The sequence below is a fragment of the Rhopilema esculentum genome, chromosome 15 (genome assembly GCF_057945365.1).
Source record: "Rhopilema esculentum isolate cy_ngs chromosome 15, ASM5794536v1, whole genome shotgun sequence".
NCBI lineage: Eukaryota > Metazoa > Cnidaria > Scyphozoa > Rhizostomeae > Rhizostomatidae > Rhopilema > Rhopilema esculentum.
Window position 1 is genome coordinate 10046610 of NC_142829.1, and position 26736 is coordinate 10073345.

Genomic DNA, 26736 nt, shown 5'->3' on the forward strand with positions numbered 1-26736 from the left:
CTTTGACGTTTTCCTGAAAAGCACAAAGAACTAATATACAACATTCGAGGATAAATTCTGCCGCCTTTGTTATTCCTCATGATCTTCATCTAAGCTTTTCCCATGTTTCCATGGATCGAATAACAGAGCCATAGCCTTAGAACTGAAATGTTTTAATGTGTTTATTAGAATATCTAGCAATAAAATTTGTATAGACAGATCCATCTTCCTTTATACACTCTAATGAACCACCTGGTCGACATTGCCCATGCTGCATATTCAATCTTTTAAGATCAGCATCAAGCACACTTCCACAAAGATGACCATGATCAGTTGGATAAGATTTTGGAAGATCTATGGCACGATTTTGTTTGAGTTAAAGGTTGATTCGCACTTCATCGTTCCTTTCAAGAGTTTCAGAAGATTCATCAAAGACAGGGCTCATGCTCGTGACTTCTGCGTAGGGAGACCTGAGCTTGGTAGATCTTGGTCTTTGCTTTTTTTAAAAAGGAAGTTTTCTTTGTGTTTGATGTAGCAGCTTCGACTTTTCGTTTCATTTCGGCCCCTTTGCTCGCACAAGATTCATAAACGCGCTTGGGATTTGAAGACATCGTGAAATGAAAGCAAGAATATCGACCGATGCATTTGAAAGCATTACTAGACTGGAAAGATATACATTTTCAAACTGCTTCATTGAGGAAATCTATTCGATTTTAGATATCTCTAATTTCGTGGTTGCTCAACAAAAAAATACGCTCATTTCAATGCTGCTGTGAATACTATTTAGAAACATATGCATTCATCCAAAAATAATCTTTCCGAGAAACTTCTTAGAGGCCCCTTCAGGGCCAAAACGTTTCGGGGCCCTTAGTTTTGTGCTTAAAGGTGCACACCGTGCGTTACGCCACTGATTTCCAGTAAATTTAACAGTCATCTTGAACTTTTTCTCGAAGCTTTGCTGTAAACTTTCGCTATTACCACATGGTCACACTAACGCTTCTTACCGCTTCGTATAGGTTACTGAAACGCTACCCGTTTCACGAAGGTTACTGAAACGCATATATCGCCTCAAAGGGGACACGTTTGCATGGGGGACCGATTAGCATACTATACCGGCCTTGAAAAACTAGAATTTGATATCAGATTTGATATAATTTGGTTAGGTATGCATGAACGATTTACTTTACATTTACCTTAATATACTTTCCAAAACTTTACTCAATGCTTTACATTCCTTAACTGCTAAATTGATAAATCAAGGAAAAGCCGATAAACTAGAAATCAACACAACGTTTCATTAAAACAGTATTTTTGTTAGTCAAAAAAATCTAACAAACTTCAAAAACTTTGATTTCCATATTCTAGTTTTTCTTAATGTATTCTTCAAAAGGTACTATCCTGCTATAGAAGTAAGTGAAGACTAAAATAAAAAGTGATAAAATAGAAGCAATCGTAATGAAAACATATTTGGGTCCCAAATGTTCGTAAATATACGCCACTAACAATGGTGATGTGATCCCTGATAGACACGAATTGGCAGACAGAGCAGCAATATAAAAACCCTGTAGAAAAACAAATTGTTTGCATCAATATTCCAATGTTTTTTTTCAATTTTCTAGATAAACAGTCTAGATGGGAAATACTCTTCACAAATTTTTGCTTTGTTTAAAACAGGCAGTTGAAATATCTTGCATTATGTTGACTAATTCCGTGGCTAAAATAATTTGGCATAAGCCAGGGGTATTTTTAATGCCGAGCCAGAAAAAAAATGTAGATTTTCTCCGGGGGCTACTAAATTTTCAACTTTTACATACCTTTGTTAAAAGAACTGCTCAAAATAAAATTAAGGTCTCATACTTACTAAGCTAAATTAAAGAGAAGATAGACAGGCCCATTATTTCTTTATTCATAAAATCTTAGTATGCTTATTTTCTTAAAATAAGTTTAGGAAAGGTGGATGATTGGAGGGAAAAGGGGAGGCCAATAACGACTTTGAAGGACATGGTGCTTGCTAGATGCTGGAGGTGTTGGTTCATTGAGCAATGCACGATGGATTCACAGGCCCGAGGCCAGGGATGACTTTATGAAAGAGGTTGGATTAAAAGCTTCAAAATGTAGCATAACAAATAATCCCAGAAAAAAATTTACACAATATTTCATAGCTTGACGTTTCTCTGTACCAGGTTGTGTCAGAAGATCGCTGTTTTGCCCTCACTGTGCAATTTATAGCTTGGGACGATAATAATTGTAAGACTTTGTAATGTGGACTTGAAGTCCTTGTAGTCAGATCCAGGGACTGTGAAACGTATTTGAAAGTGAGAGGAGAATGTGATGATTGTGAGTGTATATAGTATAAGCCACCATGGGTGGTTTACTAGATTTTACAGAATCTTCCACTAACATAGATTTTAACGGGAAAAAATCCAAAAAAATATTCTTAAGGTTTTTTATAACTGGGTTCCAAAGTTTTATTTTTTTTGATGTTGACATGAAAAAGAAAAGGTCTTGGAAAGGAGATATTTTTTAAGCAAAAGCATTCAGCGGGCAGGATGAAAATTTGTTGCGGGCCTGAGTTAACCCGCGGGCCAGAGTTGACCCGCGGGCCGGGAATTAGAAATGCCTGTCATAAACTAAATCACCACATGAGCAGCCAATTTTCGTTTGAAAAAGATATTATAAGATAGTAGTACCTGCTTTCTTGGACCAACAACTTTTGAAAACAGTCCATTTGTAACTAAATATGGCAATGTGTAGCCAATCAAAGCCATCAATTCAGCAATTATTAATTGTCCAAGGTGTATTTTTGGTGTATTTTTGCACCACTGGTACTTTGCTGGGCAACCTTCTTTCAAACGAAAGTGTGTCAGATTTCCAACTTTGATAAACTCTAAAATTGAGAAGACGGCATTCTGTTATATTGTTTTTTTTAGGATGCTAACATTAACCTTATATTTGATACTATTGCAGGGATTTGTATAATATTGGCGTGACAATGTATTATTAGAATAGCAAATCGTATCGTTGCTCACCTGTTGTTTGAAGAGTTGGATATGTGTTTCCCCAGGGTAAAAAAATGATAAAGCCTACCAATGCAATCGTACATCCTACCAAAATCACTTGCCTTTCACTCACTCTAGATCAAAGAAGAAGTTGGAAAACAGTTTTTCAAAACATTCGATAACATGTAATAGTAGATTTATTTGTACTTTTCTTATTTATTTATATTGCCAAAAGTAGCTTTATATTTTTCTCAGAAGTTTATCTCAAGAAAGTAATGCGGGTCGGATACTTCTTTGAATGAAAAAAAACAATGGATTTTTGCTTCTTGATTGATTAAAGACCAAGAAATAAGTTGGTAAATTTCAACTTGCAAATGTAAATATAAATTTGGTTATAGAATAAATGCTAAAGCGTTACCTTTTAGATGAACACTTGACAAAGGTAAGTGATATAATTGCAATAGGTCCAAGGGAGGACAACAGGATGCCAGCATTGAGAACTGATGCTCGTTTTGTCATTGCTAGTTCATCTGTCATCAGAGGAGCTGTCAGCCTAAAGGGTAAAACGAGCAACAAAAAGTTGAATTTTTTTCATGATTGCTAATGTTTTCCAAAAAAGTCAATGGAGCTTTTTATAAAGAATTTGTCTTATCTAAAAATTCTGAAGAAGACGGTACATTTGCTGGATCATTCAAAAACTTTATAAAAATTGAAACAGCTTTTTACCGCTGTAACAGCGTCGTGAAATATGCAGGTTTAAAATTTTTGTACCTTGTAAAGGGTCCATATTTATCAGGATACGTTTTTAATGAAAATACTTTGGTCCCAAAAGTGCACAATTATGAGGATAGTTAAATGCAGGCACTGAAAAGGTGGGCAGACAGCATGTGCAAGCCAAAAAGTTCTGCGGTATCTTATTGTATTTTGCCGACAAAAGGGCGTATCACACCGCTTTTGGGTGTGGTCATATAATAAGTAATTTTACATGCTTCTTTTTATGTGTTTCTAATTCAATATTCAGAGCTCTAAACTTAAATAATCAATCGTTGCAGAAAAGTCAAGAAGGTAAGTTAGAAAAGAAGAAAGGCTTAATAACACGTTGGTTCAAATCTAGGAACTGATAACGCTTCCTTACGTCTCAACTGCTGCAAACACTAAGTAGATGAGAAAATGGCAGACTGCGACCAAAATCAGAGCAAAAGTATCCGGTTTTGACAAGTCATCTAAAATGGAGAATGAAGCAAGAAGTTGATTTTTTGAATTGTTTGAATTGTTAAGAAGATAATAATAGCAAGCAAACATTATCAATCTCATTGTTATTCAAGTGGGAAATATGCTATTTCAATATTTTTTTTAGTAAAGCAACCATTACGATAAATCCAGAAAACTTACCTATATATACTAAATAAAGAATTATACATGATCTTATTTCGCACTAGCCTGTTTTTGATTCGTTGTCGCTGGTTAAGTTGTACTCTTTAAATAAAATCAATACAGAGCTGAAACTGATAATTTGCAAAACCATTCCAAGCCAGCCAGGAGCGTTGAAGGCGTCTAGGATGATAAATGAATGACGATATTCTTTTTTGAGCATGAATGCCAGAACAGCTTGTAGCCCTGAAACAGAAAATTCATCATTATTGTATTTAAAGAGCATATGAATGTTAAACATGATTATGTTTCTAGATATACTGCTATTTTCTGTTAAAAATCTTATGTACACATAGAATTGTTTTTAGGTAATACTTTCTCTATCTGAATTCGACTTTTTCAACCCAAAGATCAAAGCTTACATTGCTTTGTTGATGTAACTTTTATGAAATGTGCGATTAACAATTTGATGAAAGGGTGTCGTGAAACTTTCTTACGAATTTCACAGAAACAGAATTTGTACGCTCGTACGGCAGCGGAAAGAAGAGAAGAGTTCGTCGTAACGGGCTGTTTTGCCTAACGGACAGGTGAAAAACAGGTTCTCGAAGCGTGGAATTGGATGAAAACTAAATGGTTAAGAACGATTCAGACTAGGCAGCATCGTTACAAGCATCGAGATTCATTGTCCGCCATTTTGTAAAACACTCCGAGTGGAAGATGGTAAACAAAACCCCTCTTTAAAAATATTTGTTTACTGTTTCCTCTTCGTTCGAATTTCGGATTTCGCATCCGATCTCCGATTTTCGAACGACGGAAGTTTTCCGACTTTAATCTCCACTCGGAAGAATCTTTCGTCGACTTACATCGGAAGAATCTTTCGAAATAAAGTCCAAAAATCGAAAATCAAGCTTTTCGATTGTTGTTCATGAAAATCGAATATGGCTGCTTTTAATCGACGAAGTTTGTTGATTCTGATGCTGCTGAGGAGAAGCCAGGGGCGAACACAAGACAAATAGCATAATAGATATTATGTACGATCGATCCTTCAGTAGAGGAAACAGCACGGGGAGTATTTCAACTTGGTGAGGGAAATGCAGTTCGCAGATTACGAAAACTTTTGAAATGGCGATCAAATGAAACAAAGACCTACTGGGATATAAAATTATAAATATAGAAAGACATTCGATGTGGAGGAAATACAAATTTTTACGAAACTTTATAGTCGCTATACCGTTTTTGAACAAAACACGAAATAGTTTCGAAGCATGAGCCTGTTTAAATTCAGAGCAAAAAAATAAATCATGTCACCAGTTTCGAATTTCAATTTAACAGTTGTATGGTCAAACAAAACAGAATTAAATTGGAGACAATTTAACATTTATTTCTTAAGCTGCTGTGCAATTGCTATTTATACCTTGCTTTATCGTCATCAGTTTCGTCCATCTAGGGAGGATGGCTTTCGCTCTTCGACTGTGTTTATTCTGAAAAGGTATCTGAAATTGTTTTATACAGCGTGCTCTCGTAACCAATTTTTGAAAATTTTTCAGCGCCCCCACTACCAACTGCCTCTCCTTCAAATTTGCTCTGGATCCGCCCCTGCAGGGCTGGTTATCAAAAGCTACAGAAGCTGTGTATCAACATACACTTCCGTGCAGCATCTGAATCGTCACAAGAAGCGGCAAGGTCTTTCAGGTGATTCAGCATCTAATCCACCAAAAGACAGCGACCTTCTCATGTGTCGTCTGTGAAGCTTTTATTAAACTATCTTCTACGGTTCAAGAAATTAGCAGTCCTTGCATCAACAAAGAGATGCAGCTTAGTGGCATACATAGAGGTGCCCGTGGCTCAATTCGAGCTGTTACTGATAATTTGATGCAGATTTATCGTCTCAAAATGGCAAAGTGAGAACTCATGCGCTTGCAATGCTTATATCGCATCCAAAACATTTGTCATTATGACGATCAAAAATTAGACGCTGAAAAGATCTCAAGAATATCAAATATAGAACTATCTAAGCCATAAAAATCGGAAGTTCCCATTCAGCGCTACCAGGTTCGGAAGTTCTCAAAGTAAATGTTTTACATTCTTGAGCTATGAGACAATGTAAAGCAAAGTCTATTCTGAAGAATGGTCTGGCGAAGAAAGCATCTTCAAGGTGTAGCACATCATCAGAGACATCGCTTGTTCTTGATGGCTCTGCTGTATTATGGGTGATTCATTTGCCAGGTAATGGCGTCATTTCAGATTTTGTAAGCAATTTAAAGAAATACTTAGAAAAGAAAATGCTTAAGGTGGGGATGGTGAGTCTATCTAATATTTGACAGGTACCAAGAGCGTAACAAGATCGGGTAGGGAATCTGAAGCACGGTTTCCCATCCGACTGAAAACACGTAATTGCAATGGATCATGGTCATAACTTCTTTACTTTTTGCATTTTTTATTTCTCTGTCTACAGTCCTTCTTCAAAGTTTTTTAAAAAAGAGGATCTACGTGGCTATCCTCATGTGCAAAGTTTTCAAAGTCACGAAGGGCTACCAAGTAAGCTGTGCAGCTAAAATGAGTCTCAGTTTTGCGTAATTTGCTCTTTCTATGATTGACTCTCATTTTGGACTACTGATCATTTGCCTCTACCAAGTCCAGTTCTGATCTTTTTCTTTCAAATCTGGATTTGCCAAATATTCCACATGCATAGCAAAACGCTTTATCCTCCTTTACATGCAAAGCAAAACACCTTATCCTCCTTTACTCTGTATTCTAAATATGGGAAGTCTTCGACAATTTTTTTCTCCATGACATTTGGCTCTCCATGAAAACTCTCTGGTTTCCTCTTGTATCATAATTATGCAATAGCAGGAATCAAACAGCTCTCTATATGCACTCCTTGTATCAAGTTGAGTTTTACTAGTAGTTTTGCTCACTAAACCTGGCATGGTTTCAGAAACCCACCTCAACTTCCCCAAGCAAGTCAATGATGCATCTACCGGTTCTACATCTGAAGTATCCTGCAGATTTTTTTTTTGGTAAGCAAAGTCGTTATTTTCAAAGAGGATATCCTGGTAGACATACTCTTATCTTTTGCGGGCCTTTAATTTTCCTTTTATCAGATAAACGAGATGTAGCAACTTGCGTTTCCTCCTTATTGTCCTCCTGCTAAATCAGAAAGGATCTGTGTGCCTCATTGTTTGTTGTTGTCTAAAAATGTGCGAGTAAGAGTTTGTACTGGAAACAGCAATAAAAAAAATGCACGGCATAAGGGATCACCACTGTATATGTATTATCAAGATGAACTGAGTACTTTTTGAGATTTATCAACAATATCCCTGAACGTCAGAATCGCATGTTTGTGTTGCAATTGATGGTGATATTTAGCATTGTCTTGGTTCATTTTCTTTGTTGCAATGAAGAACTGACCGTTCAACTTTTCTTTGCTTGACTGAAAGATCTGCAAGTGACAAATGACGCGTATTTTTGTATAATCTGTATGAAATACTTCGGGTTTCAACCTTTCTTTTAACTTCAAATTTAGGGACTCTCAAATCAATCCAGAACTTACCACTCATATTTTTGTTGGAAGATAGTCCCGCATGACACGTTGCTAGAGCGTTTTTTGAAATTTTCTGTCAAATGTGCATTGTGTTAATCCGTTAATGAGAATAGCAGCTATGAGCGGTTAAGTTCTTTCCATTCACAGCAAGAAAGCCCCGATCGATCGTTATCCTACACCTACTGCCTTTCTGACTGTAAACGATCCTAAACTTTTCGTCCTATTTGTTGCTCGTTTGAGCGACAGAGTTGGGGTTGTGGGTGACACTCCTCGACACCCCCAGCCCAAGCACTCCACAATACCCTGAACTTTAACAAGACAACTTTGCTCAGCAATGAACGAAAATATTTCACTGAATCTGAAATCAGGGAAGCGAATTTCATACCGGGTGGATGGAAAAAGAAGCTGGAAATGATACTGGGTACTATCCAGCAGAAGCTGGGATGGAAAGAAAGCAACTGAGGGAATAAGAGACATGTTAAATGAAAATTTTTTGAAATTCAACGGAAGGTGCTATGGTACCATGGCAAAATGAATTTGTAGCCAATGATATTGAGAAAACTTAATATTATCCAGCCAGCACATGATACGAGGCAGGTAGCTTTATGTGTGGAAGTTTTCAGAAGTTTATTAAATTGCTCATAGAAAGAGAAACTTGCCAAATTTGAAAGTTGTGTTTCAACAAATACTTGAGAAACTGAACTTTAAAAATTTTTACCCTAAAGAATTTACTGAATTGCACCTGATAAAATTATCCAATCCATGATTGGAAACATGCATACAAGAAACTTTTTATTGATTTCATTTTAAACTTCGTTAAATATGGTAACAATTTAAAATTATTACTGATAAAAAATTTTGCGTGTTGAAAAAAAAAGTTAAGGGAGATGGCTTTAAAGCAAGGCAAACAACACAAACACAAAACGTTAACGTTGAATTTGTGGTATTGTAACATTTTCTTTGAATAGCCCTTGATCCATCTGGATTTGGGCATTCTCCGAAATAGATAAACAGTAACAGTACTGCACTTTTATTCTAAACTTACTGTGCTTCTGATGCAGTGGCGGATCCAGAATACCGCCATTACCGCTCGAGCGGTAGTCAGATTTTTCAAAAATTTTTGAAAACAAGGATCATTTTCATGTTTATCCTACTACTTTAAATAAATCATAGTTAAAAATTGAAAATATTTGATCGCGCTGCAAACCAATCATTCCTTCCTAAAAACATGCCTGAAACTGCCACAGAGACAGAAATACTTTTTAATCCTTTTAGCTATGGAAATTCCGTGCCAATTGGCCGAGTCACATGCTTGCAAATAAAAGGCTAGCATTGGTAGATGATGAAATAACGGCTTGCTAGCTAGAGGGGTTGAGTCGGTGTAGAGTGGATTCGAGCTGAATTGAGCGGTAGTCACCCTGCCCAGAACCAATCAAATCATCAGAAATCACAGCCAACCTTGGGGGATGCATATAAATTTTGTTGAACAACCGAGTTGACTATCGCTCAGATGGGTGGTTGAGTAGTACTGCCGCTCAACACGGCTCAAACGTTGCAGGAAGATTGGGGGAATCCTTCATATTCTGCAAGTGGGCAAACTGTAACTTCAAAGCCGATGTGACCCATTGTTTTGTACAATAAATATTGGTAGGAAAATATTTTATAAGAATATTAAGACTCAAATATTCTAAAATTTAAGAAGGCACCAGGAACAAAAGTCAGGCCCACAAAGTTCGCAAAAAGTATTATTCTTTGTTTAACAAAAGTTGCTCTCGATAATTGCAAATTTTATCTGGCTTTATGTAACTTATAATTTCGAACAGGTCTGATTTTCATCGATCTAATTGTGCGACTAAATGCAAGTTTTAGGCGACATTTCCAATTTCTGCCAAATGTATCTTTTTTCTTATTCTATGGTGTTCCTCGGCTAAATACGGTAAATATTTTTAGAATATCCATCCTCAGAATATTGAATAGGATAATTTGTTGCTTCTGAAGGTTGTTGTAAGGATACTTGAAATTTCACTATAGCACGGCTTATGTCTTGAAAATGGTCTACATAAGAAATTACAGTAAATAATAATCATTTTAGAAAAAAGGGTGTGACCAAGAAATTGGTGTGGTCTTAAGGGCGTGGTCGATCCTCTATCTCATTTCAGATTTTTGGCTGGATCCGCCACTATGATGCACAACAAAGCTCGTCTTTTTAACTTGGTTGAAATGAAAGCTAAACATTTACCTGGCCCAAGTCCATATCCTAATGCGTAAATTGTGAAAAGGGAAGCAAAGATTATCTTTCTTTCCTTCAGAGTTGATGATTGTGCCAAGACAGTGCGACAAACAACCACTTGACCTAGTAACAAAACAATACCATTTATATAATGACACCCCACCATTTACTCGATAAAATAGTATAAACCTTTTAAAAGGATCTAGGCACTTTTCAGTTGACATGTGTTATGCAAAATATTTATGGACTAGAATACAATGAATAGTCTTGATTATCTGAAAATAGAGTTTAGAGAGTCAATAATCAATAGCTATATTCCCCTTTTTGGAAATATATCTTCAACATAGCAGAGAAGAGCCGTATAAAGTCGGGATGTCAGGAATGCTTTAAGCGACAAATGAGATTATCATTTGATCAATGGCCCACACTACAGACACAAAGGGTTGGGTTTTGGTCAAAGTCATAATCCCACTTTTAAAGTCGAAAGCCCTTTGCTAGTCAAGGAAAGTACCAGGATACTGCTCTGTCCCCATGTTTTGAAAACTCTCTTCGATAGCTTGGAAAAAATCAAAACAAATACAATCAATTAAGTGGTAATTTTTGTCGAAGTTCGGATCGAAAGTTATATGCAAGAAAAGGCGCCAATTTAACTATCTGTTCAGTGTTAGAAAAGCAAGATTTTCGCACCATTTGACAAACCGGTTACAAATCTTGCCGCTATAAGCATGGTTACTCCATTTCTTCCAGGAAATGCTGCTGCAAACACATGCAAACAATCTCCAAAAAATTTGAGCAGAAAGCATGCAAAAAGAGGCGTGCGGGCTCCATGAGTTTGGTGGAATGCACTAAATACAACCAAACCAATCAGCTGTCCAAGACTATAGCCGCCATTGGCCATTCCCAGATACCATGGTTTCACAAACTGATCAAGCTAAAAGAGGGTGCAAACAAGAAACATATGTAAACGCACTAAAATACATAAACATCAAGTTACACAAATAGAGTGGCAAAGAAAAATGTCAATGAGTTTAATGGATAAGTACGTTGTCATCTTGAGCTTATACACTGATAAGATCGATAACAAAAATCTCTAAATTATTCAACACCTAGCAAACACTTTTTAGAAATCACTAGTTTATTTATTGCAAAGAAGTGCTCGATTCAAGAAGTTCAAATGCTAAAGAAAAAATTTTAATGTTATGTCCTTCTACTTTTGAAAATATTTTGCTAATCTAAAATTTGACAGGAAAAGAACATAGAAGACTTTTGACCATACCTTTTTCATATAGGGCCAGAGTGATGGCATTGTAATTGTATAGGCTGCAAAGAGTAAAAGTAACTTAGTAGGAGTTTTTTCTTTCTCAATTTGTTCTCTCTTTTCATCATTCGATTCAAAGCATTTTCAAGTAATAATAACAAACAAATCATGGTTTGTAAAATATTGCTGATAAACATTTATCGTATTTCCAGCTTCTTGGTGAAACTGAGAAAAAGAATAAGCAATTTACAGGGTTCCATTACAAAGAAAGTCTTATCTAAAAACTTATAAAGTTTTACAAACATTAAAAGAATGGCAGAAAAAAATTATTTTACCTATTCCACCGAAGAGGGAAATCAAGTAGATGACACGGATTGACCTTTTTCTTAGCTTGTGATCCTCAGGCATCTCAACATCTTTATTGTTGAACTGTTTGCTCTTCTGGAAATCGTCATATAAATCCCTGAATATCAATAAGAAAACCTTGATACGATACCAAGATTAACTACCAAATTTTGGGACAGCATGTAATGATTAGGTGTAAAAAAGTTATTTTACTATGTTTATAAAAGTGAACTATCAAGTGATACCAATGTTATTGGGACATAAATCTCAAGATTGACGATCATTTATGATTACTGCCAACTAAAACTGAACTCCAACCTTTAAAAATTAAGAGATGTTTCATTAAAAGCCAATAACCAGAAGGCTTACGTGGTAAGAAAAGCCAGTTACTTATTTATAAACAGACCATTGTTTGGTGTTTAAATCCTTTATCATCAACAATGAGAATACTTCATCATGATTCAAAAATTCAAAAAAGTCAATGAAATATATTTCTACAGAGATGGCTGACAGGGTGTACCAAGGGAAAAAAATCCGTATTGAGAAAACTTGAAACCATTTTGCTACAATGGCCTTCATACACAAATTTCAGTCAAGGAAAATGTTGCTAAAGAGCAAAGGAAACTAAACGATCCTTCTTTGTGTGCACCTGTCATTTGTCTTCATTAAAGGCTCTTTTTCCATTTTCTTTCTCTTCGTCTGTCTTCTTTAGTCAAGTGTTTTGGGCATGTGCAATGTAATCTATTGAAAGAGATATTCATTCCATCAAAACGATTGCAAAAGTGGTTCAGAGAACTCAAAAAAAGCCGCTGGGACTGAATGGAAAAATAGTTGATAAAAAAGGTTTCAATTGCGCAAATATCAAATAATCACGAAAACTGTCGTACTAATTTGATAGTACAAATTTATTTATATTTCTTTTGAGGAAGTATTTCCAAAATACTATTTTATACGTCTATGTTGGATTAGCATTGATGGCAAGCAAGGCTCAATTAAGTCTGCAAATTGATTGTTAAAAACATGATTAAATTAAAGCATATTATATAATGATGCGTTGATAAAAGTTTAACGAAGTTTTTCAAACTGTTGATTTTATAAAGTATCTGTTGAGTGGTTCCCTTGACTTGGGATGTTATATTCAGCATTTTCAGCAATAACAGCTCTTCGCCAACCAAGAAACTGTCAACTGCAATTTTTGGAAAGGTATACACCTTGTGTTAACAGAAAATAAAACAAATTCAACTGGCAGCGAATTCCAATGAAATTTTTGTAAAATACAACACCAATAGAAAAAATATGTAATACAGTGAATAATAAATTTTTGGACAAGACTTGGCCGAAGCGTGCAAATATTTTTATTGAAGAAACTGTATTGTTTCCTTTCACAATTCATTTTTCTACTCTTGATTCCACTTGGGTCGTTATCGTCACTTTTGTAAACATAGTGGCACGCTATGCCATTCTTCTGAGATGATGATGATGATGATGATGATGATGATGATGATGATGATGATGATGATGATGATGATGATGATGATGATGATGATGATGATGATGATGATGATGATGATGATGATGATGATGATGATGATGATGATGATGATGATGATGATGATGATGATGATGATGATGATGATGATGATGATGATGATGATGATGATGATGATGATGATGATGATGATGATGATGATGATGATGATGATGATGATGATGATGATGATGACCATTTCCCAAAATTCATGTTCCTTGGTTTCTTCACCCTTGGGATTCCTTGGTTCCTATAAGTTTCAGGTAGAAACTCTATCAGTTTGTTAGGGGAGAGTACGAGTACGATCGCAGTGAGAGCAAGAGGAGCGAAAGCGAAGTGTTGGACATTTGTCTACAAGTGTTTTCCAGATGATGTCATGGAGCGACTGGAACAGCGAAGAGAAGACTTATAGCGTCGAAGGTGAACAACGAAGGAGAAGCACAATCCCTCCGTGGATATATCATTTTCAAATGCCAGAAAAGAGTGAACAGCGCTGAAACAATACTCAATATTGAGGGAAGACCAGAGCGGCTGGAATTAGAAATAGCTAAAGGCTTGTCGAGGAAGCACAAGGCTCAGTGCAAGTGTGGGCAAGGATTCTTTGAAATTGGAGAGAACAAATTCAAAGAAAGAGAGAAAAGTCAATTTGAAATGATGAGAGAGAGACGAATGCAAGAAGCCACCGAGAATATAATGATGGAAGAATTTGGGGACACCTGGATACATAGTCAGTCCTCAGTTGACAAAAGCATCAAGCGGAAGCAAAATGAGGAGTGTAAGGAAAGGATTTTGGACAAGTTTAGAACTGCACTTCTACGACCATGGCAAGAAGAGGTTTTGCGTCTGCTTCGCTGCCAGGGGCCACATAGAATAACCTTCGTTGTTGACAAAACAGGAAATACCGGCAAGGCCTTTCTTGCAAAGTACATTCTGGCAACAAAAAGTTCTTTGTATTTCACGTCGACAACAATGAAAGACACAGCTTATGCCTGGAACGAAAGCGATACATCGTGTTTGATGTGAGCAGAGAAAAATAGGCAAAGATGAACTATTCCACATTAGAGACTATTAAAAATGGCATTGTCTTTAGTAGCAAGTATAAATTGTCAACTAAAATTTTTCATATTCCAATTGATGGGTATTACATTGTCGTCTTAGATAAGTACCCTGACCCCCTTAAACACCACATTTCATTTAAAATTGAAGACTATAGGTATCCCCAGGAGAGTGTATCTGAATAAAAAACTTTCAAGTAAAATTGTGATTTTTGTTGTTCTCTTCTCTAAAAGAATCATAAACGCCTGTGAAATGCTTACACGCCAGTAGCTTCAATTCTTAAAGCAAATATTACAATGCTGAGACTTGCACGAGGAAAATTTGTAACTAGATAATATATTAAACCTTTTAAATGGCTTCAGTTGATAGGTTACAGACAAAGGTTCGTCTTCCAGCCTTGAAATAAAATGGTCTTATAACCTCATTGTCATTTCATTGATATGATAGATACAAAACCTTTCTTTGGGCTGGGCTTGCATCCATATGTTTGCAAGGATATCCAAGGCTTCTGACCTCGTTCTCATGTTGATGGGCTGGTGATCTCGATGCCATTATCAAAGGCCACTGCCTTGTCAAACTTTATAGGGAAAAGCCCAGCCCAACATTATAAAATGTATAGTATGGCACACCCATCCGAGATTAGAAGCCAACATCATTGCGAGGACGGAAGACCACTCACTGCCTTGTCAAACTTTATAGGGAAAAGCCCAGCCCAACATTTTATAAATGACGGTTAGAGCCCGGTTTAACCGGAGTTAATACACTTGGTCGCTGTGAAGCAGCAATCCTAAGTGCAGCAATTGTATTTCAACCACGAGGTCTTGTTAACCGCCCTCTTTGCATCCAGCTGCCAACTCAACAAGTCATATTTATGGCAGTGTGCTGTATTTTCTCCCCACCCTCCCGACCCGCTTTTCTATCCTATGCTCCAACCTTTTCTACCTACCAATGTTTTCTGCAGTCTTCCCTTCCTCTGCGGTACTGGTGTATTGGCGCCTGCCGGAAATTTACTTTTGCCAATCACCGACCGTAAAATTTTGATTAATTCGGTCAGGCAGGCATGGGCCAATACACAAACGCCCAATGCCTGACACCTACTCCCACCCTGGGTAATGTACAAGCTAACTTAACTTAGGTTTTTTATAGTTATGACCAGGTAGCCAAGAGGGGATTAATGTATAGTATGGCACACCCATCCGAGATTAGAAGCCAACATCATTGCGAGGACGGAAGACAACTCAATGGCTTGTCAATCTTTATAGGGAAAAGCCCAGCCAAACATTTTATAATGTATAGTACGGCACACCCATCCGAGATTAGAAGCCAAAATCATTGCGAGAACGGAAGACCATTCACTGCCTTGTCAAACTTTATAGGGAAAAGCCCAGCCAAACATTTTATAATGTATAGTAATGTAAGTAATATAATATTTAGTAATGTAAGCTCGGGTGCGAAAGTATTTTGCCCCATTTGCCATAACCATGTTTGTTTATTCTCTTTAGCAAATTCAATTTCTCCTTCTCAGTGAATGGTGTTATACGCTTTTGATTTGACGTCATCTGGCAGTCGCTGTCTGTCTTTTCCACAGGTTTGGTACTGCTCTGTGTAATGAAAATGTCCGAGTCCGACCAGTGGCGAAGCCAACCAAGAACAGGTGGTCCTGTCCTAAGGGGGTCTGGGGGCCTCGCCCCCATGAAAAATCGCGTAGAGCCCCCCTTAGAGCCCCTCGGAAAAGGGGGAAACGCCCTTCTGGATATGTTGAAATCAAGATTGCAGTGAAACATTTTTCACTGCCACATTTTGGAAAAAAGGGGATGAAGGTTCGGATCCTTGTCAAAAGAGCATTACAAAAGTTCTTTCTAAAATAAGTCACATTTGAAAATGTTTTCATTGATTGAAAATTTTGAAATCATTGACTAAAAAGAAATTGCTTGTACAGATAGGCATATACAGTTGTAATACATACTGGAAACATAATTGATTCAAATTGTTTAAAAAAAGTAAAAATATTTTGTCACAACATGGATATGTCTGATGCACGGTAGATAGGGTCTTGAATCAATTTCTTTTGAATATCTGAGGAGACCCCTGACATTTTGCCAGTACAAAACAATCTGAGTCACCGAGTACAAAAGCTCCCAGTAATTACCATTGTTTTCCTTTTCATCCTTTTCAAAGCGTCCTTTTCATCGGGACCTCTGAATTGTGTTGTAGTTCCTGTTTAAGGCAGGAGGATGAACTGCTGAAATTAAATTTAAGCAAGCCCTTTTTCTGTCATGCACACTCCATCTCCCCTCCATCTCGACTTTCCTGGTACAATAAAACGAAGATTCTCTCTCGGCGGAAAAGGGTTTAGTCCTGCCTACGAGTATTGGGCAGGACTGACCACAGGACTAAATTTTTGACGTTATCAATTTACGAACGGGATACTCGAAATTCCATTCCAGTCACCCTGTGTCTCAAAATTGAAAAAGGGCACAGCCACGAAGTATAAGTGTAGAATAAGACAAGAAATGCCTTTGAATCAGGCATATAATGATTTCCTAAAGTGAATTAATTTTTAATATTTTAAAAATTGTTATCTTTGGAAACTCGTGGTCCTGCCCGGGAGGACAAGCAGGACCTTTGGCTTCGCCACTGAGTCCGACTCAGAGTCTTCCGCACCCGTCGAAACACTGACGAGTTTTTTCAAAGAGCTGTCTAGTTGTTCTCCAGATTCTCCCCTCAGCTTCTTAATACAGTGATTCCCCTTTTCGAGAACGACTCTCGAACGCTTTTTGCGATAATGAATCCTTGCAACATTTGAAGTATTAGCTCTTGTTCTTCGAGGGATAGAACATCAGGACTCTCTGTTTTTTATTATTTGTTGGTAACGTGTTGGGTGCACATACTTGCCAATAGCTTCATAGACAAGAAAACACGTAGTATGCCAATTGTTAGGAATTGGTATGTCATTGGCCGAGAACCCTTGACACGAAAGAAGAGAAATGTCGTTATAAATCTCGTTGAAAAAGTTAGATCAGACGCTGAAACTTCTGCTGAATGCTCTCGACATTTGGCCACTATTTTCTTGTATCGTCCCATGTGAAACGGTATGACCTTTTGTAAGTCTTTTAGTGATGCCCAATGTCCTTTTCTCTCCAAGGTATCAACATCCAATTCTACAGTCCACTGTACACGCATCTTACGAGCAATACATCTTCTGGCGCGCTTCAAAAATACCTCTGCAGCACTAAAGTTTGATAAGATGGAAGCTGACACTCCTTTAAACTTTCTATACTCCATTGTTTCCAACAAAGCATTGCTGTAACTAACGTTCCCAGCAAATCCAATAGATTTCTCATCCTCCAAATGATGTAAAAAAGCTGACAAGCATGCCATTGAAGCCAAATAGTAGTCAATTTTAGGCCCCTCGATCCCTTCGAACATAAGATCGTCCTGAGAGTACTGAATAAACTTGAGGACACGAGAGCAAATCTGATTTGCATGTGCCTTCGTGCGAGCACCACCGGTAGAGCTGCACATCCATTTGGCAAATGTTTCACTTAAAATGACGTCATATGGAATGATATTCGAACTACCATCCTTTGATTCGTTGGTCTTCTCGTCACATGTGTTTTGTGGCGCAGCTTTATTATTCATAATATCTTTTGGGTATTCGTCAAAATAGAAAAACCAAGGATGCGAATTTGTAACGTGCTTTCTGCAACCTTTTTGACTGCGGAAGCCTTCATGCTCGCAATCACCAATAGGGCACTGAAATATTCCGTGCACGTTAGCTAATAACATCAGCCTTTTCTTCAGCTTTGCAGCTCCTGGGACGTCTTTCCAACGTACTACTATCGAAGACATCTTCTAGTTTTGTGGCCAAGCTGAAAACTTGCAGCGCCTTATGTAGGTTGAAACTTCTCAAGAGACATGTGAATTTCGTTTTGCTGTTTTACGGAGAAACGTGACTAAACTAAAATGAGCAAAAGAAAATCGGCCCAAAAGTACTTGAGAACGAAGGAACTTGAGAACGTATATTCAAATTTATGTTGGAATGTATAGGAAAAGCGAGCGACCAAAGGTCGGTAATTCCCATAACGGCACGTTAGCAGCATATCCTAAAATTGATGAGACGTTCCTAACACAAAGGAACAACAGTTCCCATGGTTCAAAGACCTATCTTAGTACCTTTGTTCCTTTTAATGGGGATCTATGGAACATTAGCCAAATGCCAGCAATTTTTACATAGGAACTTTTAGGATGCTTAAGGGCGCTCTTTTTGGGAAAAAAACATCAAGAGTATGATAGACATCTGAAAATAGCATAATTGGACTTGATAGAATTCACTATTTTGAATAAACTAAAATATAAAACTTCAATGAAGTATCTCCAAATTTGGCAAATACTGATGATGATGATTATCAGCATGGTAGATGTAACTTAAGTCTTCAATTTATTGTAATCTTTTTGTTAGTACACTGGTGACCAGTCTTCCGTGACAAAACCATTCGGCCTACTTCTATATTTTCGAGATTGAACAATGTATGGATTTTTTGTTGTTATTCCTCCGCCATGGCAAATAATATTTCAACAAAGTTCTTCATCCGAGACGGCGTAACTCTGCAAAAAGCCTCAGGATTTCTGATGGTAACTGATTGTTCAAGCTCATTTTAACTGAATTCGAAAAAAAAGAACAGAGTCTGCATTTCTTCTGTCTGCTTCAGACTTACATGATCATTCCGGATTTAGTCTTATAAATCTGACAAATAGAATGCTTTTCTATAATAAATTTAATAAAGAACAGTGAATTGTGAATATTGATACTGGCAAATTCAAAAGGTATCACACTTTTGAGCAGGATCAAATGCAGGGTGCCTTATAATAGAACAAGATCTCGAAATTTGCAGAGGAGACCTGTATTGGCTGACGGAGACGGGGTCCTACTATCAATGAAGGGCAAATAAGCGATATTTCTCTAGTTGCCAGAAAAACAGATTTTTGAAAGTTCTTGGTAGCAAGACCCATATGAAATAACACTTACAAGGAGTGGAAATTGATGCTTGGCGCCTCCGCAGTGAAAATCAGTAAAAATACTATGAATAAAAGCATCGTTCCATCACATTATTGTGTAAACAATTTTTGACAGAGTAAACGCAAGAAAATTATACTAAAAACAAACGAGCTACTAGAAAATTGTGTCTCTAAGAGGAGAGGGCGATTTATAGTCTTATCTCGAAACACTATATTGCAGACAGAAAGGCATGCCCTTGCACGAGCCTACGAACGTGGTAATGAAGAAATATCGATTGCCGGGGAATTGGTATTTTAAAATAAAAAATGCAGGTTTGAATTTTGAAGAAAACAGAAAAACAAGGCATGGAATGCAATGATGGATTGTTTATTTGACAGAATCATGTGTTGATTTTAATATATGCTGGAAATCATGTTTTAGAGAGGAAAACTGTAAAAAGTTAAATAAAATTTATCGCTGCTGCATATCCAATACAGTGAGCGTTGCCTTTGTTTGAACTGGTGTCTTTTGCAACTGCATTGGTGACGTAACAACTTTTAAGATAAAAACAGAAAATTGAACAATAAGTCTTGCTACATATCTATTAATACGTTTCTCGTGACGAATATGAAGGGGTACTGCCAGTTTTCGCTAACCTTGGAGTCTCCACAATTTACTTTCAGAATTTCTTATTACCATCGTGTCGGTCTATAACAAAGCATTCCATGGGATTTTTAATCTTTGGATCAAAGTGTATTTCTCAACCATTTGCTCAAACTCTGGTAGAAGGCTTAAAATTTCTTTTCACCGTTACCGAGATTGATAATGATATTTGGCAGGCCATTGCGTACAATATGAATTTTTTTTGTTAATCACAAATTCTTGCAATCTTGAAGTATTCTTCCCTCTCCAAAATTAAGTCAACTTTTGCCAGTTTTAGATGGTCCCTCCATCTTGAATTGCGTCGAAGCTCCTTTCAACGTTGTAATGCATCCGTCATGTTTTGTTGGAACTTAAAATATATTCTCAGTAGGCTGAATAAAAGTGACAGGTTCACAGAGTTACGGGGAATATCTTTCTTCTGCCCATCTTTTTCCACTCTTTTCCGTTTTTCCCGTTCCAGATCAAATTTCTAATACACCTCTTTATCAAAATCTAACAACAGTCATTCCTGACGGCCTAGCCTTACTACAGTCAACAAACAACGTTTTCTGATAGACAATATCCAAAAAAAGAATAAATGTCTTAACAACAAATGAAAAAAGCAGCGCAGCGATAATGTTTCGTTGAAAAATTACGAAAATGATAGGTACCGAATAACCACTTACTAAGTATGTTTAACTTTTCATTTGTTCACCAAATCCGAGCATGCCTGCTTTTTACAGTTCATTATACAAAGAACTAGAAAAAACCATTGTTATATTGCCTCACGCGATAATGTTACTTTGCCTCACGCGATAATGAAAAATTACGAAAATGATAAGTACCAAATAACCACTTACTATTTATGTTCTATTTTCGCCATTTGTTTTCTCAGGTCAATATCGAGACTCTCCATAATGAAAAAAAAACACAGCACAGCGATAAAGTGACTGGAGGTTCGTAAAATTACGAAAATAATAAGTACTGAGTAACCACTTACTATTTATGTTTTGTTTTGGCTATTTGTCTTTTTTATTTTGGCTTCAGATCAATCTCAAGACTCACCACATCGGATCAAGCCTCTTCCTAACAGTTCTTAATACATCAAACCAGAAAAGGAAATATTGCCCTCCCGGCTTCCCCTAGATACGTTATCGATAACTCTGCTTCACTGCCTTTCTAAGAATGTGGTTTTAGTAGAAGAAAAGCAAAAGGATCAATGTTGCTCAAATTAAAAATTTCAAATGTTGTATTGTAATCTGTTACATGCGAATCTGAGTCAGATTTTTGCATGCCATGTTTGCTATTTTTATCAATTTCGTTGATAGTTTCGAATTGAAATGTCGCGTTAAACGTTTCTTTAATTGCAATGGTCCCCACATCTACTATGCCTGCAAAATCAAATTTAGAATTCCTCAATCTGATAGAGTTTCGTGTTTGGTAATGGTTTTGTGACCATAGGTCTATTTGGTCTACTGTTCCTGAGCAAAGATAGTATAGTTTTCAATTTCTCGGATTGTTCCCGTCTTAATGTTAAGTGACATCGACGCGTTTTTCGATTGAAACATCAAATCTGTGGCTTAGGTTAGATGCCTTTGATGTGTTCATTAGAATGGAAAATACCTCAAAGTTAACATGGAACAAAAAAACTCATTTGCAGAAAATGCAGAAAATATGGAACAAATGCAGAAAATAATCTCTTGTTTTCAGTGACGGCATCGAGTTTTTCGATTCATTCTGCAAATCTGTGTCTTATATGCCTTTGATGTGTTCATTAGAATGGAAAATACCACAAAGTTAACATGGAATAAAAAACTCATTTGCAGAAAATGCAGAAAATATGGAACAAATGCAGAAAATAATCTCTTGTTTTCAGTGACGGCATCGAGTTTTTCGATTCATTCTGCAAATCTGTGTCTTATATGCCTTTGATGTGTTCATTAGAATGGAAAATACCACAAAGTTAACATGGAATAAAAAAACTCATTTGCAGAAAATGCAGAAAATATGGAACAAATGCAGAAAATAATCTCTTATTTTCAGTGACGGCGTCGAGTTTTTCGATTCATTCTGCAAATCTGTGTCTTAGATGCCTTTGATGTGTTCATTAGAATGGAAAATACCACAAAGTTAACATGGAATAAAAAAACATCAGCCTTTTCTTCAGCTTTGCAGCTCCTGGGACGTCTTTCCAACGTACTACTATCGAAGACATCTTCTAGTTTTGTGGCCAAGCTGAAAACTTGCAGCGCCTTATGTAGGTTGAAACTTCTCAAGAGACATGTGAATTTCGTTTTGCTGTTTTACGGAGAAACGTGACTAAACTAAAATGAGCAAAAGAAAATGGCCCAAAAGTACTTGAGAACGAAGGAACTTGAGAACGTATATTCAAATTTATGTTAGAATGTATAGGAAAAGCGAGCGACCAAAGGTCGGTAATTCCCATAACGGCACGTTAGCAGCATATCTTAAAATTGATGAGACGTTCCTAACACAAAGGAACAACAGTTCCCATGGTTCAAAGACCTATCTTAGTACCTTTGTTCCTTTTGATGGGGATCTATGGAACATTAGCCAAATGCCAGCCATTTTTACATATGAACTTTTAGGATGCTCAAGGGCGCTCTTTTTGGGAAAAAACATCAGATGGTTGCAAGAGTACGAGAGACATCTGACAATAGCATAATGGGACTTGATAGAATTCACTATTTTGAATAAACTAAAATATAAAACTTCAATGAAGTATCTCCAAATTTGGCAAATACTGATGATGATGATTATCAGCATGGTAGATGTAACTTAAGTCTTCAATTTATTGTAATCTTTTTGTTAGTACACTGGTGACCAGTCTTCCGTGACAAAACCATTCGGCCTACTTTTATATTTTCGAGATTGAACAATGTATGGATTTTTTGTTGTTATTCCTCCGCCATGGCGAATGATATTTCAACAAAGTTCTTCATCCGAGACAGCGTAACTCTGCAAAAAGCCTCAGGATTTCTGATGGTAACTGATTGTTCAAGCTCATTTTAACTGAATTCGAAAAAAAAGGAACAGAGTCTGCATTTCTTCTGTCTGCTTCAGACTTACATGATCATTCCGGATTTAGTCTTATAAATCTGACAAATAGAATGCTTCTCTATAATAAATTTAATAAAGAACAGTGAATTGTGAATATTGATACTGGCAAATTCAAAAGGTATCACACTTTTGAGCAGGATCAAATGCAGGGTGCCTTATAATAGAACAAGATCTCGAAATTTGCAGAGGAGACCTGTATTGGCTGACGGAGACGGGGTCCTACTATCAATGAAGGGCAAATAAGCGATATTTCTCTAGTTGCCAGAAAAACAGATTTTTGAAAGTTCTTGGTAGCAAGACCCATATGAAATAACACTTACAAGGAGTGGAAATTGATGCTTGGCGCCTCCGCAGTGAAAATCAGTAAAAATACTATGAATAAAAGCATCGTTCCATCACATTATTGTGTAAACAATTTTTGACAGAGTAAACGCAAGAAAATTATACTAAAAACAAACGAGCTACTAGAAAATTGTGTCTCTAAGAGGAGAGGGCGATTTATAGTCTTATCTCGAAACACTATATTGCAGACAGAAAGGCATGCCCTTGCACGAGCCTACGAACGTGGTAATGAAGAAATATCGATTGCCGGGGAATTGGTATTTTAAAATAAAAAATGCAGGTTTGAATTTTGAAGAAAACAGAAAAACAAGGCATGGAATGCAATGATGGATTGTTTATTTGACAGAATCATGTGTTGATTTTAATATATGCTGGAAATCATGTTTTAGAGAGGAAAACTGTAAAAAGTTAAATAAAATTTATCGCTGCTGCATATCCAATACAGTGAGCGTTGCCTTTGTTTGAACTGGTGTCTTTTGCAACTGCATTGGTGACGTAACAACTTTTAAGATAAAAACAGAAAATTGAACAATAAGTCTTGCTACATATCTATTAATACGTTTCTCGTGACGAATATGAAGGGGTACTGCCAGTTTTCGCTAACCTTGGAGTCTCCACAATTTACTTTCAGAATTTCTTATTACCATCGTGTCGGTCTATAACACAGCATTCCATGGGATTTTTAATCTTTGGATCAAAGGGTATTTCTCAACCATTTGCTCAAACTCTGGTAGAAGGCTTAAAATTTCTTTTCACCGTTACCGAGATTGATAATGATATTTGGCAGGCCATTGCGTACAATATGAATTTTTTTGTTAATCACAAATTCTTGCAATCTTGAAGTATTCTTTCCTCTCCAAAATTAAGTCAACTTTTGCCAGTTTTAGATGGTCCCTCCATCTTGAATTGCGTCGAAGCTCTTTTCAACATTGTAATGCATCCGTCATGTTTTGTGGGAACTTAAAATATATTCTCAGTAGGCTGAATAAAAGTGACAGGTTCACAGAGTTACGGGGAATATCTTTCTTCTGCCCATCTTTTTCCACTCTTTTCCGTTTTTCCCGTTCCAGATCAAATTTCTAATACACCTCTTTATCAAAATCTAACAACAGTCATTCCTGACGGCCTAGCCTTACTACAGTCAACAAACAACGTTTTCTGATAGACAATATCCAAAAAAAGAATAAATGTCTTAACAACAAATGAAAAAAGCAGCGCAGCGATAATGTTTCGTTGAAAAATTACGAAAATGATAGGTACCGAATAACCACTTACTAAGTATGTTTAACTTTTCATTTGTTCACCAAATCCGAGCATGCCTGCTTTTTACAGTTCTTTATACAAAGAACTAGAAAAAGCCATTGTTATATTGCCTCACGCGATAATGTTACTTTGCCTCACGCGATAATGAAAAATTACGAAAATGATAAGTACCAAATAACCACATACTATTTATGTTCTATTTTCGCCATTTGTTTTCTCAGGTCAATATCGAGACTCTCCATAATGAAAAAAAAACACAGCACAGCGATAAAGTGACTGGAGGTTCGTAAAATTACGAAAATAATAAGTACTGAGTAACCACTTACTATTTATGTTTTGTTTTGGCTATTTGTCTTTTTTATTTTGGCTTCAGGTCAATCTCAAGACTCACCACATCGGATCAAGCCTCTTCCTAACAGTTCTTAATACATCAAACCCGAAAAGGAAATATTTCCCTCCCGGCTTCCCCTAGATACGTCATCGATAACTCTGCTTCACTGCCTTTCTAAGAATGTGGTTTTAGTAGAAGAAAAGCAAAAGGATCAATGTAACTCAAATTAAAAATTTCAAATGTTGTATTCTAAACTGTTACATGCGAATCTGAGTCAGATGTTTCCATGCCATGTTTGCTATTTTTATCAATTTCGTTGATAGTTTCGAATTGAAATGTCGCGTTAAACGTTTCTTTAATTGCAATGGTCCGTACATCTACTATGCCTGCAAAATCAAATTTAGAATTCCTCAATCTGATAGAGTTTCGTGTTTGGTAATGGTTTTGTGACCATAGGTCTATTTGGTCTACTGTTCCCGAGCAAAGATAGTATAGTTTTCAATTTCTCGGATTGTTCCCGTCTCAATGTTAAGTGACATCGACGCGTTTTTCGATTGAAACATCAAATCTGTGGCTTAGGTTAGATGCCTTGGATATTTTCAATAGAATGCAAAATACCACAAAGTTAATATGGAACAAAAAACTCATCAAATGCAGAAAATAATCTCTTGTTTTCAGTGACGGCATCGAGTTTTTCGATTCATTCTGCAAATCTGTGTCTTAGATGCCTTTGATGTGTTCATTAGAATGGAAAATACCACAAAGTTAACATGGAATAGAAAAACTCATTTGCAGAAAATGCAGAAAATATGGAACAAATGCAGAAAATAATCTCTTGTTTTCAGTGACGGCGTCGAGTTTTTCGATTCATTCTGCAAATCTGGGTCTTAGATGCCTTTGATGTGTTCATTAGAATGGAAAATACCTCAAAGTTAACATGGAACAAAAAAACTCATTTGCAGAAAATGCAGAAAATATGGAACAAATGCAGAAAATAATCTCTTGTTTTCAGTGATGGCGTCGAGTTTTTCGATTCATTCTGCAAATCTGTGTCTTAGATGCCTTTGATGTGTTCATTAGAATGGAAAAAACCACAATGTTAACATGGAACAAAAACTCATCAAGTAATTTTTGTGACTGGATGTGAAAATTTTTGTGAAAGTAATTTTTTTTCGCTAATAAGATTTTGGTTTCTTCAAATCTGGTGATACTTCTAAAGCTCATTGTTGTGACTGTGTGACATTATTCTATGTTTTGCTGTCGAGCTGGGTACAATTTTGGAGGTATGAACTTGAGACCGGGTCGCGATTAAGTTTTTATTGGCAACTATCATTACAAACAATCAAAATGTGTTTTTGCTTTGAGAAGAACCTGTGATGCATGGTCCAAATTTCGTGAGTGTGTGGTAGGATAAAATTGAGTTTTTCACAATGTTCCTACCAACAGCTTGATTCAGTCTAGACGGAGAGCCATGCCAACTTTTTTTGTCCAGAGTCACAAGGAAGAGCATTGCCCACCGAGGAAGAACTTTACCGGACCATCTTATTCTAAACCAGATATTTGTGTAGAATTCGAATCTGGATGTTGACCGGTCGGGAGAGGACGTTTTTCCAAAATACAAGGGGTTTTGACCATAAACTTGGATCCTGCCTGTTAATAAGCTAACAATGGCCACCCGACTAGGAATTTTTCCTGAGCAACTTTCTTTAGACCAGTTTTGTAGAGAATTCGAACTTGAATGTTGATCGGGTGAGAAAGGTTACTTTTG

The 26736-nt window shown here is 36.7% G+C and overlaps 1 protein-coding gene and 1 pseudogene across 4 annotated transcripts; both read right to left on the bottom strand.

The window, feature by feature from the left end:
* Positions 1 to 1273: 1273 nt before the first annotated feature.
* On the bottom strand, positions 1274 to 25819 carry LOC135685127 (major facilitator superfamily domain-containing protein 8). 4 transcript variants are annotated; one of them, XM_089112808.1, is made up of 12 exons: positions 24964 to 25819; positions 12376 to 12467; positions 11717 to 11844; positions 11400 to 11443; positions 10811 to 11054; positions 10133 to 10246; positions 4419 to 4595; positions 4114 to 4201; positions 3397 to 3531; positions 3009 to 3112; positions 2670 to 2866; positions 1274 to 1541 (listed from the first exon to the last, which is right to left on the bottom strand). In XM_089112808.1, the coding sequence occupies exons 2-12, from the start codon at positions 12408 to 12410 to the stop codon at positions 1341 to 1343; spliced, it is 1467 nt and encodes a 488-aa protein (XP_088968934.1). In that variant the 5' UTR covers positions 12411 to 12467; positions 24964 to 25819; the 3' UTR covers positions 1274 to 1340. The 4 variants fall into 4 exon arrangements, with proteins under 4 accessions (XP_088968934.1, XP_065057006.2, XP_065057007.2 ...); XM_065200934.2 differs by lacking the exon at positions 24964 to 25819 and adding an exon at positions 20952 to 21191; XM_065200935.2 differs by lacking the exon at positions 24964 to 25819 and adding an exon at positions 20812 to 20954.
* On the bottom strand, positions 14625 to 20631 carry LOC148958479 (uncharacterized; annotated as a pseudogene).
* Positions 25820 to 26736: the final 917 nt, after the last annotated feature.

Coding starts and splice junctions, on each gene's coding strand:
- LOC135685127 (XM_089112808.1), bottom strand. CDS start 12,410: ATGGAAAAAGAGCCTTTAATGAAGACAAATGACAG. Junction 10,247..10,810: donor TGTAACCGGTTTGTCAAATG/GTGCGAAAATCT, acceptor TTTTGTTACTAG/GTCAAGTGGTTGTTTGTCGC. Junction 4,596..10,132: donor AGGATATGGACTTGGGCCAG/GTAAATGTTTAG, acceptor TTTCTGTTTCAG/GGCTACAAGCTGTTCTGGCA.